The 18,560-nt window shown below is 41.0% G+C and overlaps 1 protein-coding gene across 1 annotated transcript in view; it reads left to right on the top strand.

The window, feature by feature from the left end:
- The window catches only part of LOC126266823 (transcription initiation factor TFIID subunit 1-like), a 223,120-nt gene that overhangs the window by 12,922 nt on the left and 191,638 nt on the right, over positions 1-18,560 (top strand). Inside the window, exons 2-3 of the mRNA XM_049971374.1 lie at positions 8,881-9,227; positions 18,175-18,393. Of these exons, the coding sequence (XP_049827331.1) occupies positions 8,881-9,227; positions 18,175-18,393 (566 nt within the window). The remainder of the gene's footprint in view (positions 1-8,880; positions 9,228-18,174; positions 18,394-18,560) is intronic.

The following is an 18,560-nucleotide window of genomic DNA, read 5'->3' on the forward strand; positions in this document are numbered from 1 at the left end:
AGCAAAGTCTGTGGATGGATCCGATGGCTTGAGTGCCAAGTAGAAGAAATCCTGGAATTGTCCATTACCAGGTGTGTTAGATTAGGCCAAACTGAATGGTCGAAGTGTCAGCAGCTGTGAAGTCCGAGACGAGACTGCTGAGTCAGGTGCTGCACTCTCTTATAAAACCCTGTCAGTTTAGCAATATGCATTCTGTCAGTGACTCTACGACAGCATGGCACAGTGTGATTGGTGCAGTGCTGTCGTGCAGCTGTTTGATGTGGGTTCGCCAGGTGGATGTTGCTACATTACTGTGTAGGCGGCTATGTGAATGGGCTGCACCTGTGCTCTCCAGCAACGCAGTGCAGCGGACGAGCAGGGAATGGCAAGCTGTAGGCTGTATGACGTGTGACCTGCAGCCACTTGGTAGCAGGTGCCATGATGTGTGCATTGATGAAACCACATCACATACAAACTAGCATAGGAGACATGCGATGTCAAAACAAAATACCTGGAAGCAAACTCGGAGTTGTTGAAGAGTGTATGAGGTCATTTCCCACATATGTCTCATATTAAGAACGTCAGTATTTTCATCATAATAACATTAGATTTACAATTAGTTATATAAACATGTAGTCAGGAAATCTTCAAGGATGTGGAACATAATGGCCACCCTCCTGGGCCAAAGTCAAAAAAGACAAAGAGAGAACATACAGTACACATTTACAAAAAAGAAAGGAAAATATATCCCAATATTCCTCACATAGATCCTAAATGAAATTGCTCTCATGGATGTGAAAAAACTCAAAAATTTGAAAAATATTTTCAAATAAGAGATAGTAAAAAATTTCTCACAAACACATTATTGTGTATACTCTGAAGTGCTTGAGATAATTGTTAGGTTATTGTTGCCATGCATCATCAAACAAAAGGCAGTTTACAACGTTTACTTACATTAATCACATTACTGGAGTGAATATGTGCAGCAGTTAGATTTTACGTAACACTCACTTACAAGACATCCATAGGTTTTGACCTGCTGTTATAGAGTAAAGTGCAGCATGCTCAGTTTCGAGGTAGAGAGGTCAACCAAGAACAGATTGAATATGCACAGAGGATTAAGAACCATTGGTCTGGTACACCGGGCAGACTGACTATGGTGTGTAGGTTGTTTTCCACAAATGTTTAGCTTATAGGGAATTGCAGGAAATTCACTTTTGTTTTTTAAAAATTCATAAACATTTTCCACAGCTGGTATACGAAGTCACTACTTATTTTGACTTTAGACAGAATCTGAATGTAAATATTGTCAATGACTGATTCTGTATTGTTATATTAGCACATATTGTGAGTCAGTTCACAATAATGTCCTGTAGCCTGAGCAAACTTCCAGTCAGTGTGAGCAGATTTTGGCTTAAATGAAAAATGCTAATGAAACAAGAACCATGTGAATGTGCCTGGTCTTTGGCTACAAGCAGTGAAAAGATTTTGCAAAAAAATTCAGTGTTGAAAAAAGCCAGGCTGACTACACAGGTATATGCATCATAAGTGCTGTGACAATAGCTTCTCTTCAGTCTGATTGTGAAGGAAATGCTGTTACATGACATTCAATAAGAAGAATCCAATTAAATAAGATCACTCCTTTCATCATGTGCTTCAAAATGACTTTTGTCAAAGATTTGGATTTTTACGAAACTCACGTACTGAAACAATTTTTTTCTCCAGCTATGTTGAGCTGGATCATTTGTACAGTGATTCAATCAATACTGACTATTCGCTAAATGCAGTACTGACAGGCTGCCGTATACCACCCAGACACCATTTGTTCATGGATGATGTAAAGCATGATAATGAATCAGCAAGAAATTCATCAGCATTTCACAGAGAATGAAGGCAAAGCAGAGCAAGAACTGCTTGTGACAGAAACAAGGTCTTTCTGAGAGAAACATTGAAGCACTAGTTGAAAACAGTGAAAAATCTTTAGAGGATAGTGACCAAGACTGAGCAATGCATAAGACGACAGAATCAGGACAGCGACAAAGACTGAGCCGCACATAAGATGACAGTTTTCATAGTACCAATATTATGAAAAGGATAGTTGCGCGTGCGCACACACACACACACACACACACACACACACACACACACACACACACACACACACACTCGAAAGGCTTTTCTGGCTGAAAGCTCACAATCTAACTGTCTTTTTCTTGTGGCTGTTTGCGACTCGGCATCCCTGCTGTATGTTGAGCAGCTTTTCATAATATTGTTACATTCCATCCTGGATATTCCATTGTTTAATTTTCATAGTCAAAATTTTAAGAGTGGCCTAAAAAAGTGATTGTCTGAAAAATCAGATCATAACAGATAGCCGTACTGTAGGTGCAACCACAACGGAGGGGAATTTGTTGAGAGGCAAGACAAACGTGTGGTTCCTGATGAGGGGCAGCAGCCTTTTCAGTAGTTGCAAGGGCAACAGTCTGAATGATTGACTGATCTGGCCTTGTAACAATAACCAAAACGGCCTTGCTGTGCTGCTACTGTGAATGGCTGAAAGCAAGGGGAAACTACGGCCGTAATTTTTCCCGAGGGCATGCAGCTTTACTGTATGATTAAACGATGATGGCATCCTCTTGTGTAAACTATTCCGGAGGTAAAATAGTCCCCCATTGGATCTCCGAGCGGGGACTACTCGAGGATGTCGTTATCAGGAGAAAGAAAACTGGCGTCCTACGGATCGGAACATGGAATGTCAGATCCCTTAATCGGGCAGGTAGGTTAGAAAATTTAAAAAGGGAAATGGACAGGTTAAAGTTAGATATAGTGGGAATTAGTGAAGTTTGGTGGCAGGAGGAACAAGACTTCTGGTCAGGTGACTACAGGGTTATAAATACATAAGCAAATAGGGGTAATGCAACAGTAGGTTTAATAATGAATAAAACAATAGGAATGCGGATAAGCTACTACAAACAGCACAGCGAACACACTGTTGTGACCAAAATAGACACAAAGCCCACGCATACAACAGTAGTACAAATCTATATGCCAACTAGCTCTGCAGATGACGAAAAAAATTGAAGAAATGTATGATGAGATAAAAGAAATTATTCAGATAGTGAACGGAGACAAAAATTTAATAGTCGTGGATGACTGGAATTTGATAGTAGGAAAAGGAAGAGAAGGAAACGTAGTAGGTGAATTTGGAAATAAGGGTAAGAAATGAAAGAGGAAGCCGTCTGGTGGAATTTTGCACAGAGCACAACTTAATCATAGCTAACACTTGATTCAAGAATCATAAAAGAAGGTTGTATACATGGAAGAATCTTGGAGATACTAAAAGGTATCAGATTGATTACAGAATGATAAGACAGAGATTTAGGAACCAAGTTTTAAATTGTAAGACATTTCCAGGGGCAGATGTGGACTCAACCACAATCTGTTGGATATGAATTGAGGATTAAAACTGAAGAAACTGCAAAAAGTTGGGGAATTTAAGGAGATGAGACTTGGATTCACTGACAGAACCAGAGGTTGTACAGAGCTTCAGGGAGAGCATAAGGGAACAATTGACAAGAATGGGGGAAAGAGATACAGTAGAAGAAGAGTGGGTAGCTTTGAGGGATGAAGTAGTGAAGGCAGCAGAGGATCAAGTAGGTAAAAAGACGAGGGCTAGTAGAAATCCTTGGGTAACAGAAGAAATATTGAATTTAATTGATGAAAGGAGAAAATATAAAAATGCAGTAAATGAAGCAGGCAAAAATGAGATAGACAGGGAGTGCAAAATGGCTAAGCAGCGATGGCTAGAGGACAAATGTAAGGATGTAGAGGCTTATCTCACTAGGGGTAAGATAGATACTGCCTACAGGAAAATTAAAGAGACCTTTGGAGATAAGAGAACCACTTGTAAGAACATCAAGAGCTCAGATGGAAACCCAGTTCTAAGCAAAGAAAGGAAAGCAGAAAGGTGGAAGAAGTATATAGAGGGTCTATACAAGGGCGATGTATTTGAGGACAATATTATGGAAATGGAAGAGGATGTAGATGAAGATGAAATGGGAGATATGATACTGCGTGAAGAGTTTGACAGAGCGCTGAAAGACCTGAGTCGAAACAAGGCCCCGGGAGTAGTTAACATTACATTAGAACTACTGACGGCCTTGAGAGAGCCAGTCGTGGCAAAACTGTACCATCTGGTGAGCAAGATGTATGAGGCAGGCGAAATACCCTCAGACTTCGAGAAAAATATAATAATTCCAATCCCAAAGAAAGTGGGTGCTAACAGATGTGAAAATTACCGAACTATCAGTTTAATAAGCCACAGCTGCAAAAAACTAACGCGAATTCCTTACAGACGAATGGAAAAACTAGTAGAAGCCGACCTTGGGGAAGATCAGTTTGGATCCCGTAGAAATGTTGGAATACGTGAGGCAATACTGACCCTACGACTTATCTTAGAAGCTAGATTAAGGAAAGGCAAACCTACGTTTCTAGCATTTGTAGACTTAGAGAAAGCTTTTGACAATGTTGACTGGAATACTCTCTTTCAAATTCTGAAGGTGGCAGGGGTAAAATACAGGGAGCGAAAGGCTATTTACAATTTGTACAGAAAGCAGATGGCAGTTACAAGAGTCACGGGACATGAAAGGGAAGCAGTGGTTGCGAAGGGAGTGAGACAGGGTTGTAATCTCTCCCCGATGTTATTCAATCTGTATATTGAGCAAGCAGTGAAGGAAACAAAAGCAGCAAAGGACTTGGAAGAGCAGCTGAACGGAATGGATAGTGTCTTGAAAGGACGATATAAGATGAACATCAACTAAAGCAAAATGAGGATAATGGAATGTAGTCAAAATAAGTCGGCTGATGCTGAGGGAATTAGATTAGGAAATGAGACACTTAAAGTGGTAAAGGAGTTTTGCTATTTGGGGAGCAAAATAACTGATGATGGTTGAAGTAGAGAGGATATAAAATGTAGACTGGCAATGGCAAGGAAAGCGTTTCTGAAGAAGAGAAATTTGTTAACATCGAGTATAGATTTAAGTGTCAGGAAGTCATTTCTGAAAGTATTTGTATGGAGTGTAGCCATGTATGGAAGTGGAACATGGACCATAAATAGGTTGGACAAGAAGAGAACAGAAGCTTTTCAAATGTGGTGCTACAGAAGAATGCTGAAGATTAGATGGGTAGATCACATAACTAATGAGGAAGTATTGAATAGGATTGGGGAGAAGAGAAGTTTGTGGCACAACTTGACCAGAAGAAGGGATCGGTTGGTAGGACATGAGGGTAAAAATCGTAGAGGGAGACCAAGAGATGAATACACTAAGCAGATTCAGAAGGATGTAGGTTGCAGTAGGTACTGGGAGATGAAGAAGCTTGCACATGATAGAGTAGCATGGAGAGCTGCATCAAACCAGTCTCAGGACTGAAGACAACAACAGCAACAACAACAACAACAACAACAATAAAGCAGACTTCTAGAATTTAGCATGTAATAATCTTTTATTGGAACAACCAACTTTGAACAAATATTACTTTTCCACTACGGGATCCTTATGGCAAAATAATAAAAATTACATTAGGCCTTTGTAGAGTTTGAAAAATGTTCTAGCTCACCCTTTCTTCATAAGTAGAAATGTACTGGTACCTTAGTACAATACTGTAAGCTTTTACTGTTACTGAATGACTTTCATGTATCACTTTCAACTTCATAGTCTTTTGTGACTATAAATGAATAATGAATATGAATATAAAGAATATAATAATTCCAATCCCAAAAAAAGCAGGTGCTGACAGGTGTGAAAATTACCGAACTATCAGTTTAATAAGCCACGGCTGCAAAATACTAACGCGAATTCTTTACAGACGAATGGAAAAACTGGTAGATGCAGACCTCGGGGAGGATCAGTTTGGATTCCGTCGAAATGTTGGAACACGTGAGGCAATACTGACCTTACGACTTATCTTAGAAGAAAGATTAAGAAAAGGCAAACCTACGTTTTTAGCATTTGTAGACTTAGAGAAAGCTTTTGACAATGTTGACTGGAATACTCTCTTTCAAATTCTAAAGGTGGCAGGGGTAAAATACAGGGAGCGAAAGGCTATTTACAATTTGTACAGAAACGAGATGGCAGTCATAAGAGTCGAGGGGCATGAAAGGGAAGCAGTGGTTGGGAAAGGAGTGAGACAGGGTTGTAGCCTCTCCCCGATGTTATTCAATCTGCATATTGAGCAAGCAGTAAAGGAAACAAAAGAAAAATTTGGAGGAGGTATTAAAATTCATGGAGAAGAAGTAAAAACTTTGAGGTTCGCCGATGACATTGTAATTCTGTCAGAGACGGCAAAGGATTTGGAAGAGCAGTTGAACGGAATGGACAGTGTCTTGAAAAGAGGATATAAGATGAACATCAACAAAAGCAAAACTAGGATAATGGAATGTAGTCAAATTAAATCGGGTGATGCTAAGGGAATTAGATTAGGAAATGAGACACTTAAAGTAATAAAGGAGTTTTGCTATGTGGGGAGCAAAAGGGTAACTGATGATGGTCGAAGTAGAGAGGATATAAAATGTAGACTGGCAATGGCAAGGAAAGCGTTTCTGAAGAAGAGAAATTTGTTGACATCGAATATAGATTTATGTATCAGGAAGTCGTTTCTGAAAGTATTTGTTTGGAGTGTAGCCATGTATGGAAGTGAAACATGGACGATAACTAGTTTGGACAAGAAGAGAATAGAAGCTTTTGAAATGTGGTGCTACAGAAGAATGCTGATGATTAAATGGGTAGATCACATAACTAATGAGGAGGTATTGAATAGGATTGGAGAGAAGAGAAGTTTGTGGCACAACTTGACTAGAAGAAGGGATCGGTTGGTAGGACATGTTTTGAGGCATCAAGGGATCACAAATTTAGCATTGGAGGGCAGCGTGGAGGGTAAAAATCGTAGAGGGAGACCGAGAGATGAGTACACTAAGCAGATTCAGAAGGATGTGGGTTGCAGTAGGTACTGGGAGATGAAGCAGCTTGCACAGGATAGAGTAGCATGGAGAGCTGCATCAAACCAGTCTCAGGACTGAAGACAACAACAACAACAACAACAACAACAACAGTCTTTTGTGTCAATGTTAAGAAAAAGTAGCTTTTATCACTTAGCTTCTGAGCCCTGCAATTGGGTTCTCAAAACAAGATCTTATTTCATTTGCACCTAATCAGACACTGACAATTGATCAGTAGACAAGAACAATGTACACAAATACACCACCTGTCAGGTGCTCATGCTCCCTGACCCATGCTGACAGGTCCAGCTGTTAGAAAGCTACATTCAAACTAAAACTGTGTAACTGAGACAGTCTATTATTTGTTGACAAGACACATGCTGTATTATGACAATGCCAAGGCGATGACAAACATCAAAATTCTGGGTTAGCATCAAAGACTGTCGGATCATCTCAGTACTTTGTGGATTGATGAATATATTGATATGGTGGCACACTTCATGAATCACTCTACTTTTTATTCATGGTGTTCAGATGCTTTGTTTTTCACCCTTGAATTTCTTACATGGGCTGTCCATCAAATTAAACATTATTCATTTCCTTGTACCATCTTATCGCTTAATGGTCTCTTGTGTGATTGAGAAGTATATGGTAACATTCACAAAAGTATCCTGAAGCAACAAGAAATAGTTAATTCTCATTTGGACAGAATGTTTCCACATATCTATCAGGCCATATATTCCTTTCTATTTACTTAAAATGAAACTTTAAGAACTCTATAGGTAACAGTAGTTGCATAATTTTGTTCATCATATTTGATGTTTTAAAAAATCTGCAACTGTGTCATTCGATTTAGATAGTGAAAACTGCACCAGTTACTTATTTTTATGCTTGGCTCAGTGCATTTTGAGGTTTTATCCTCATTTTCAAGTACATTTGTTTACATGAATATGTTCGGTGCCTCCCTTGCACCTTTTTGAGGTTGGACTGCAATTGGAAAATCAGACAAATGCTAACATTAGTATCAAAAAACATCAAAGATTCATTTTGCCCAAACTTCAAAAAGACGCAAGAGAGGCAAAAAATAACACTTGCAAACAGCACCAAATATCTTATAATTAAATTTTCTGTGGCTTTATCTACGATAATTATGTAAGCTGAATGAATGAATTAAAATGTGTGCCACAGCCCAGGTTTGAACCTGGGTCTCCTTGCTTACCAGGCAGGAATGCTGACCATTACACAACCATGGCACTATGGCTAACAGTGCTGCAGAGACTACCTAAGTCCAATGCCCTCCCCAAATCAAACTTCAGTTCATATTTTCAACTTATTTTTCCCCTAAATCGTTACTATTGGCAGGGCCCTCTGTCATTGGAATAGCACTGCAGCATTGGACATAATGGAGAAATCATGTACCTCAGGTAATTTAGGGGAATAATTTAAGTTTGTGCTGGGGAGATCATTGGATTTGATTAGCCATGCAGCAATGTTAGCCATAGTGGTACGGGTGGTGTAACGGTCAGCATTCCTGCCTAGTAAGCAAGGATACCCAGGTGCAAGTCCTGACTATGGCACAAATTTTAATTCATTTATTCAGCTTACATCATTATCACTAAATATATTGATGTAAGCAAATACGCAAGTGCACTTGAAAATTAGAAACAGTTCTTGAAATGTGTTAAGCATCAAAAAATAAGTAACTGGTCCAGTTTTCTTTATCTAAATTAGTAGTTGCATAGTTTTTTTTTCTGAAACTTAAATAGATTTTTCAGGTGAAATATTATTGTCACATTATGTACAACATAATCATAATTCATAGATCCCTTTGTACCTGTAAAACTTTCAGTTCTTAATTTCAATAACTTTTTTCCTTCCCTGTCTAAAGAACTACTACTCTATTTCAGATTATGCAGTCAAATCACCATCTGCAGTTGATTATTCTGATATTACGGAACTTGCGGAAGAAGAGCTTGCGGAGGCAAACTCGATTCTACAGCAGCAGGCAGGGAAGGTAGATGACAGTACTGACTATGATGCTGATGATGAAGGGACAGGACTTAAGTCAGATACTCAGTTGATGCCTCCACCAGCAATGCCGGTTTTAGGCAAGGATGCAACTGCTGCGGAAAGAGCTGCAGCAGAAGCTGAAGCAAGAAAACGCAAACTTGAAACTCCATTAGCTGCCATGCTGCCATCAAAGTATGCAGATGTTGATGTCACTGAACTATTCCCAGATTTCCGTGTGGATAAGGTGAGCTTTGTATACTTTTGGAAGCACTATGAGATTTTATGCTGCTAAATCCAGGATATAAAATGTAATGAAAAATTTTGTTTTAGCATAAGTTACCCATTTTCACAATAAGTGACACTGCGGTACTGTTATTGCTATATCTCCCCCCATAAAGAACATGGCCCTGCAAACATGTGACCTCAAATTCAGCACTGCAGTTGTGATTTCACCCAGTGTCGTAATAGTATCTCCGTCTCCTCATCCAGTTGTGCAACAAGCCCATCAAATTCTCACCTCAAGGGACGAAATAACATGATACACAATTGGTAGACCAAAAAGGACAGAAGGACTATTCCCACGAAGACTACCTATGTTCCTCCAGCCAACAAACATCTGAGACTTCCTCTACCAATTGGGAAGGCTCCAGGAAGTCAAACAAAGGCAAATGGTCTTCTCTTTCGCTGACTCAGAGATCCTCTTTGACAATGTTGCCATGTGACACCCTCGCCCGGCCGACCACCGCATCACTGGTGCGCAAAGCCAACAATTTTTCTGCCCTGGACTCTGCAGATTGATTGAGGGAGATCACCAATGCCTCTGAAGATCTCATGAAGCAAGATCCTCCAGCCTCTGTGCCCTGTAGCAGTGTGTCTTTGAAGGCTGGCGCTTGACAGCCTCTGAGGTAACACCCATCATTTTTCCTTCCTCCCCATTCCTCATTATGACTCTCTTTCAATGGAACATTTGTGGCATTCGTGTCCTTCGATCAAACAAAGAGGATTTACAGCTGTTCTTATAATTGCAGCGTCCATTTATTCTCTACCTCCAGGAAACAAAAGGAGAGACTTTCCCCAGCTTATTGGGCAGCTACCTCAACCCTTTCCGCTGTTCTGTGACTTTAAGGTGCACCATTCCCTTTGGGACTGTCCCAGAACCTGCCCAAGCGGTGACCTCTTGCCTGACCTTCTCAGTCAACTTAACCTCCTCTGCCTTAACACTGGAGCACCCACGTTCATTTTAGCCTCCATGCACACACATTCCCATTTGGACCTATCCTTCTGCACTGCCCAGCTCGCCAGTTGTCTCGAGTGGTCCTTTCTCTCTGACATGTACTCAAGTGACCATTTCCCATGTGCCATCCGACTACTTACTTCTACAAACATTATCCTTACTTCTGCAGAACATTGCATTCCTCGCACTTTCTCTTTACCACACCATTTCCTGGTCCATTGATGGACTCATGCGTGCCATGATGCAATTCACACATCGAGATGTGCTCTCTGCATTTTTAACAGTCATCCTATGATGGCAGATAGCATTCATTATAAAAAGTTGCATGCACAATGTCTTTGCATTCTTCGCAATAGCAAAAAAGCTAGCTGGATTTCATTTACTGTTCTTTTAACAGTTCCACTCCCTTCTCCCTTGTGTGGGCCAGCCTCCAATGGCTAAGATCCATTCCCCAGTCTCCGGCCTGACAGTAGCAGCCGATGTCATTGTCATCTCCAACACCTAGAGCTGCTATTTAACAAACATTTCAAGCTCCTCTCACTATCACCCTACCTTCCTCAATTAGAAACAAGTGAAGGAGGCTCGGGAAATACCCTTCTTTTCTCAGAATCATGAGTACTACAATACTGCTTTTACTATGAGGGAGCTACATCATGCTCTCACTTCATCCCAATACTCTGCCCCAGGGCCAGATGATGTTCTCATTCATATGTTGCAGAACATTTCTTTTGTGGGCAAGCACTTTCTGCTTCATACATACAACCGCATCTGGGCATAGGGCACATTTCCCAGATGCTGCCGTGGAACCACTGTCATACCCGCACCTAAGCTCGGTAAGGACAATCACTTTCCTTCTAGCTACCACCCCATTTCTCTTACCAGCTGTGTTTGCAAGGTGATGGAACATATGATTCATGCCCAGCTGGTATGGTGGCCTGAGTCTCGCAATTTATTGACTGCACAGTGTAGATTTCGGGTGTGTCGTTCTGCAGTTGACCATCTCGTTACTTTGTCCACCCACATTGTGAATGGTTTTCTGCAGAAATACCAGGCTGTGGCTGTGTTTTTTGATTTGGGAAAGGCCTACGACACCTGCTGGAGAACTGGTATCCTCTGTACTATTTACACTTGGGATTCCATGGCCGCCTGCCCTGCCCTGTTTCCTTCAGTAATTTTTAAAACACAAAATTTTCAAGGTGTGTATATGTTCTGCCTTATCGGACACCATTGTCCAGGAAACCAGTGTGCCTCAGGGTTCTGTCCTGAGCGTCGTCCTCTTTGCTATTGCCGTTAACCCTTTTGTGGCCTGTCTACTGCCGGGCATCTCTGGCTCCCTTTTCGTTGATGATTTTGCCATCTATTGCAATTCTCCACATACCTGTGTCACTGAGCAGCATCTTCAGCAATGTCCTGATCGTCTTTACTTGTGGAGCATCAACAGTGACTTTCGTTTTTCCACTGACAAAATCATCTGTATGACTTTCTGGCAGCGTAATTGGTTTCTCTCACCATCTTTACATTGTGGACCTGTTGCTCTTGTGTTCATTGAAACAATGAAATTCCTGGGGCTCATGCTTGATAGGAAACTCTCTTGGTCCTCCCATGTGTCTTACCTGGCAGCCCACTGTAGATGATCCCTCAATGTCCTAGGTGTCCTCAATGGTTCTTCCTGAGGTGCAGATTGAACCACCCTCATCTTTAGTACCGGTTCCTTGTCCATTTGAAACTAGACTAAGGGTGCTTTGTTTATGCATCTGTATGTCTGTCCTTCTTACACCGTTTCAACTCTGTCCACCATCATGGCATCTGTTTGGCCACTGGCGCCTTTTACATTAGCCCGGTCGAGAGTCTGTATGTTGAAGCTGCTGAACTACAACTATCCTACAGCCGTAACTTTCTCCTCAGCAAGTATGCTTGCCGTTTGTCTGCTATGTGTTGCCACCCATCCTATGCCTCTTCCTTCGATGATTCGTTTGATCGCAATTATGGGATGCGTTCCTCTTCTTTGTTACCTCCTGGAATTTGCTTTCGGCACTTACTCCAGTAGCTTAACTTCACTCTACCTGCAATTTTCCTGGTGGGTGTAAACCCTTCACCATATTGGCTTCATGAAGGGGCCTATGTTAACCTTCGCCTTCACTCGCTTCCGAAGGGTACTACTCCAGACTTACTCTATCGCCTTCAGTTTCACGACCTTCGCATTGAACTTTGTGATGGTACCTTTGTGTACACTGATGGCTCTCGGACTGATCATGCTGCTAGGTGTGCCTTCGTCACTGGCACCCATGTCTCTCGATATTAGCTTTTGGCACACTGCTCAGAATTTATAGCCGATTTCTTCACTCTGTATCAGGCCATGCAGTACATCCGGCAACACAGCCTTTTCAATTGTGTCCTCTGCTCAGACTCTCTTGGCGCCCTTCAAAAGTGTGTGTGTGCTTTACACCTTCCATACATTAGTGCAAAAGGTCCAGGAAAAGTTGCTCACTCTTGGTGGAGCAACTGTGATGTTTATGTGGGTTTCTGGTCATGTCTGTCTGCCAGGAAACGAGGCTGCTGCCAAGGCTGCAGTCCTTGTACCTCAGCCGAAAAGTTCCTATATTCCCTCCAATGATCTCTGTGCTACCATGCCATCTGTCGGTAGGTGGTGTCGCTTTGGCATCGCCAATAGTCCTCCTGTTGTGGGAATAAGCTCTGGATTATTAAGCCTTTTCCAGCAGCTTGGACGACCTCTTCTCGGCCATCCCACTGGGAAGAGATTACTTTAGATAGGTCACTTATTGGGCTCTGCCTTTTTAGCCATTGTGATTTGATAAGTGGCACTCCCAGCACCACTTTGTACACATTGCACCAAAGTTTTAACTGTCCTCTATTTCCTGATGGAATGAGCACTTTTTAACCTTTTACGTTCCCGTTTGTGTTTGCCATTTGAGTTATCAGTCATTTTAGCAAATGGACGCGCAGGCTGTTGACTGCGTTTTATTTTTTATCCGTCAAAGCAATACGGAGAAAGCCATTTAATTTTTAGTTTTGGACCTCAGTTTTGGTATGGTGTCTTTTGTATCCCTTTCTCCAAGTCCCCGACTTTTAACTGTCTTCTCTTATGGCAATTGGGATTGATGTATAGTCATTTTTCAACTCCTCTATGTCTTTGTGTTCTATAGTTTTGACTTGGGAAAGTATGACCCCTGTTGTTTTTGTGCCCTGAAACAAAACAAACTAACTTCATCCCAATCCTCTGCTCCAGGGCCAAACAATATTCTCATTCAGATGTTTCAACATATTTCTTTTACGGACAAGCGCTTTTTGCTTCATACATACAACCTCTTTTGGACAGAGGACAGGTTTCCTGGACGCTGTCTGAAGCCACTGTCATACCCTTACCTAAGCCCTGTAAGGAAAATCACCTTCCTTCTAGCTACCACCCCATTTCTCTCACCAACTGTGTTTGCATGGTGATGGAATACATGATTCATGCCCGGCTGGTATGGTCGCTCGATTGTCTTGATTTACCAACCACTGTAAAGCATGGATTTTGAGCGTGCTGTTCTGCAGTTGACCACCTTGTCACTTTGTCCACCCATGTCATGAATTGTTTTCTGCTGAAATCACAGACTGACCATGTTTTTCGATTTGGAGAAAACCTACAATACCTGCTAGGGGACTGGTATCCTCCATACTCTCTACACATGGGTCTTTTGTGGCCACATGCCCCTTTAAAAGAGCGAATTTTCAAGGTACATGTGGGTTCTGCCTTGTTGGAAAAAGGCGTGCCTCAGGGTTCCGTCCTGAAAGTCATCCTCTTCGCTATCATTAACCATATAATGGCCTTTTTTCCACCGGGCCCCCGTTTAGTTGACAGTTTTGCCATTTATTGCAGTCCTCCATGGACTTGTGTCATTGAGTGGCACCTTCTGCGATGTTTTGATCATCTTTACCAGTGGAGCATGGCTTTCATTTTTCCACTAACAAAACTGTTTTTGTGAATTTGTGGTGGCATAATTGGTTTCTCCAATGTCTTTACACCTTGCGCCTGTCGCTCTTCCATTCGTTGAAACTATGAAATTCCTGGGGCTCATGCTCGATAGGAAACTTCGTTGGTCCTCCTATGTGTTGTAAGTGGCAGCCCACTGTATGGGGTCCCTCAATATCCTATGTGTTCTCAGTGGTACTTCCTGAGGAGCTGATCAAACCACCCTCCTCCATTTGTACTGGTCCCTTGTCTGTTCGAAACTCGACTATGGGTGATTTGTTTATTTGTCTGCACATCATTCCCTCTTATGCTGTCTCAGCACTATCCATCATTGTGGCATTCGTTTGGCCTCTGACATCTTTTACACTAGGCAGGTTGAGAGTCTGTGTGCATAATCTGCCGAACTACCACTGTCCTATAGCTGTGACTTTCTCCTCAGCAGATAGGCATGCCATTTGTCTGCCATGCATGGCCACCCATCCTATGCCTCCTCCTTCAATGACTCCTTTGATCGCCGGTATGGGTGCCTTCCTCTTCTCCGTTACCTCCTGGAGTTTGCTTTCGGTTCTTATTCCGGCAGCTTAACTTCATGCTACCTGCCACTTTCCTGATAAATGCGAACCCTTCACCATCTTAACTTTGTGCAGCGACCTGTGTTCACCTTGGCCTTCGGTTGCTTCCTAACAACACTACTCCAGCCTCGCCCCTACGCTTTCAGTTTCACGACCTTCGCGCGGAACTTCATGTTAGTACCTTTTTGTACACTGATGGCTCCCAGACTGATCATGGTGTTTGGTGTGCCTTTGTCATTGGTACAGACATTTTTCATATCAGCTTCCAGAACACTGCTCAGTATTTACAGCAGAGCTCTTTGCCCTGTATCAGGTCACGCAGTACATTTGGTCCCACAGGCTTTTCAATTGCATCATCTGCTCTAACTCTCTCAGTGCCTTCCAAAGCCGCTGTGTGCTGTACACTGCCTATTCCTTAGTGCAATGGGTCCAGGAAAGCTGTCACTGGCTCACTGTTGATGGAGCTACTGTGATGTTAATGTGTGTTCCTGGTCACTTTGGTCTGACAGGAAATGAAGCTGCTGCCAGGTTGCAGTCCTCCTACCTCAGTCTGTTAGTTCTTACATTCCCTCTGATGATCTCTGTGTTGCTGTCTGTTAGGAGGTGGTGTCACGTTGGCCTTAACATTGGTCCTCCCTTCATGGGAAGAAGCTCCTTGTTATTAGGCCTCTCCCTTGTCTTGCCGTGACGAGATCATTTTAGTAAGGTTGTGAATAGGGCACTGTCGTTTTAGCCATCGCCATTTGTGAACTGGTGGTCTCCCACCACTTTGTGCTCATTGCGCTCAACTTTTGACGGTCTGCCATTTCCTGTACATTCTCATTTGTGTTTGCTGTCTGAATTATCGACCGCATTTTACTTTTTATCCATTGTAGCAATACGGCAAAGAACATTTAATTTTATTTCAGAACCTCCCGTTCTCTATGGCATATTGTGTAGACCTTTCTCTGTGTCCCTGTTTTTAGCTTTCTTCCCTAATGTGTAGTCATTTTTAACTCCTCTCTTTGTCTTCGTGTTCTCCAGTTCTGACATGGACGCTTATGATACTAGTTTTTGCGCCCTAAAAGAAAGCAAAGCAAACAATACAGAAGGTCCAGGCAAAAGAGATGCTTAGATTTACAAGTTAAATGACACATTAACAAATCTAGTCTTTGAGGACAACATGCAGGGTTCTATTACTTAAGAAGTCTTGGAGTCACTCACATACCTGTGAACCTATTCTGTATACTCATGCCTTTGTTATCAGTCTGCTGTGGGGCACCATGTCAAGCACTTTGTGGAAATCTAGGAATATGGAATCTACCTGTTGCCCTTCATCCATGGTTTGCATAATGTCGTATGAGAAGAGGGCAGGCTGAGTTTTACATGAGTGATGCTTTCTAAATCTTTGCTGATTTTTGGACAGAAGCTTTTCCGTCTCAAGAAAATTTGTTATATTTGACCTGAGAATATGTTCAAGAATTCTGCAGAAAACCGATATTAAGAATTTTGGTCCTAACTTCGTGGGTCAATTCTTTTACTTTTCTTGTGTACAGGAGTCTGCTGCACATTTGTCTAGCTTACAGCCTTCATCCACTTGAACCTGCTTTGCTTACATTATTCATGCTGAAGTCTTCCTGTACTACAATTTTCACCACTTCCCTCCATTACCAAGTGATTATTTCTTGATGCATCAGGATATTTCATATCAGTTGATATCATTTTTAATCAATTTGTATAATTTATTTTCTTCCCAGTTCAATTCAGTACCTTCTCATTACAGAAAATAACCTCCACAAAAGACTTCCAAATGTTTGAACTTGTATTATAAATAAATTAACAAATTACTCTTTTTCATCAATCCTTTTTTTGCTGTTGTTGTCTTCTTTTTATATCATCTCTACTTCAGACATCATCAGCTATTTTACTATTCAAACAGCAAAATTTATCAACTGCTTTTAGTGTCTCTTTTGTAATGTACTTCTCTCAGTGCCACCTGATATGATTCAACTACACCTCATTACTCTTGTTTTAGTTACATTGAGTTTCATCTTATAACCTCTTTTCCAGGCACTATCCATTCTGTTTATCTTCTTTTCCAAATCCTTTGCCATTTGTGACAGAATAACAGTCTCATCAGCAGATCTCAGATGTTTTTATTTTTCTCTTTTCAGATTTCTTCTTAGTTTTTCTTTACTGCTTATTCAATGTACCAGTTGAATAACATTAGGGGTAGGCTTCAACCCTGTCTCACTCCCTTCTCAACTACTGCATGCATTGCATGTCCTTTGACTGGTGCAATTGCAGTTGAATTCTGTACGAGTTGTAGATAGTCTTTCACTTTCTGTATTTTATCCCTGTAACCTTCAGGATTTCAAAATGTTTATTCCAATCAACATTGTCAAATGCTTTCTGTAAATCCATGAATTATGTCAATGTTGGTTTGCCTTTTTTAAAGCTTATCTTTTAAGATAATTACTAGAGTCAGATTTATTGGAGCATTCCTGCATTTTTCTGGAACAAAAATTGATCTTTTTTTTATTTCTGTCAATATTTTGTAACCATAAACTACTGAAAGATGGCTTGGTTATATTTACACCTCTCGCCTTCTGCCTTATGTTGAATTGGAATTATCACATTCTTCTTGAAACCTGAGCGTATTGCATTCCATTGGGAATAGTTCTGTTGTGGTATGTATTCCAAAGGCTCTAAATGATTCTGAGGGAATATTGTCTACCCCGGGTGCATTTATTTTCTTGACTTAGTACTTTCAGTGCTGTCTCAAATTCTTCTCACAGTATGATATCTCCCATTGCATCTTCATTGTTTCTGTGTCCTTTTTTGGTAATATTGTCTTCAAGTTTGTGTACAGCATGGCATTAGAACAAAAAGCACAATTTCTCTCAGGTCTGTCTCTCGTTTTTTTTTTTTTTTTTCCTGTCAATTTCCAGCAATTAATTTTTATTGTTCTGAAATCTAAGCTATTTTCTCACTCCACATACGCCTCAGTTAATCTCAGTTTTACCAATTTTTACTTCTGCTTTCTTCTTCTCTCTTCCTTCTCTCCCTTAGAATTTCATTTGTTCAACTCTATAGACAACAAGGTAATTGCTGACTTTTGAAGTATGTATTGCATTAAGTCAACCAGTAGAATTTTAGTAGATTAACCAGATGTACGTATAATGTTAAATTGATTTTACCAAAATACTTATTGACGTTCTGTTGTTTATTATTGGAAATTTTTGAAAATATGCAGATTGTTAAAGATTCGTTGACACCATGAGCAACACGTGGGATTGTGTAGTCTGTGAATCCGCTCAAACTTTGTTTAATTGTGACAGTGTTAACTATATTATGAGAAGATATTATACTAACAACCCCAAATAGTAAAACCTGTGTCTTAATTAAAAACTGAAATTAACTCTTTTTCCAGGTTCTACGATTTTCTCGCCTCTTTGGACCAGGAAAGCCAAGCAGCCTGCCTCAGATTTGGCGTGGTGTTCGGAAGCGGCGCAAACGTAGGAAACAGCAGTTGCAACAAGATAATTCTGATTCAGGATCAGATCAGGATAATATACATGAAAGGAAAAGGGGATGGACATTTAATTATGGTCCACCTCCACCTCCGGAGATGTGTGAGTCTGATGATGAGGTGAGAACAAAATTCTGTAATTCCTATCTAGCCATATGGAATTAAAGAAAGAAAGAAAGAAAGAAAGAAAGAAGAAGAAGAAGAAGGGAAAAAAAAACCAGAAGCTTCAGTTTACGTAATTATAATTCTGTGTGAGTTAGTTGAAAACTATAGTGTGCTACTTGCAG

This window comes from Schistocerca gregaria, chromosome 4, assembly GCF_023897955.1.
Source record: "Schistocerca gregaria isolate iqSchGreg1 chromosome 4, iqSchGreg1.2, whole genome shotgun sequence".
In the NCBI taxonomy this organism is placed as follows: Eukaryota; Metazoa; Arthropoda; class Insecta; order Orthoptera; family Acrididae; genus Schistocerca; species Schistocerca gregaria.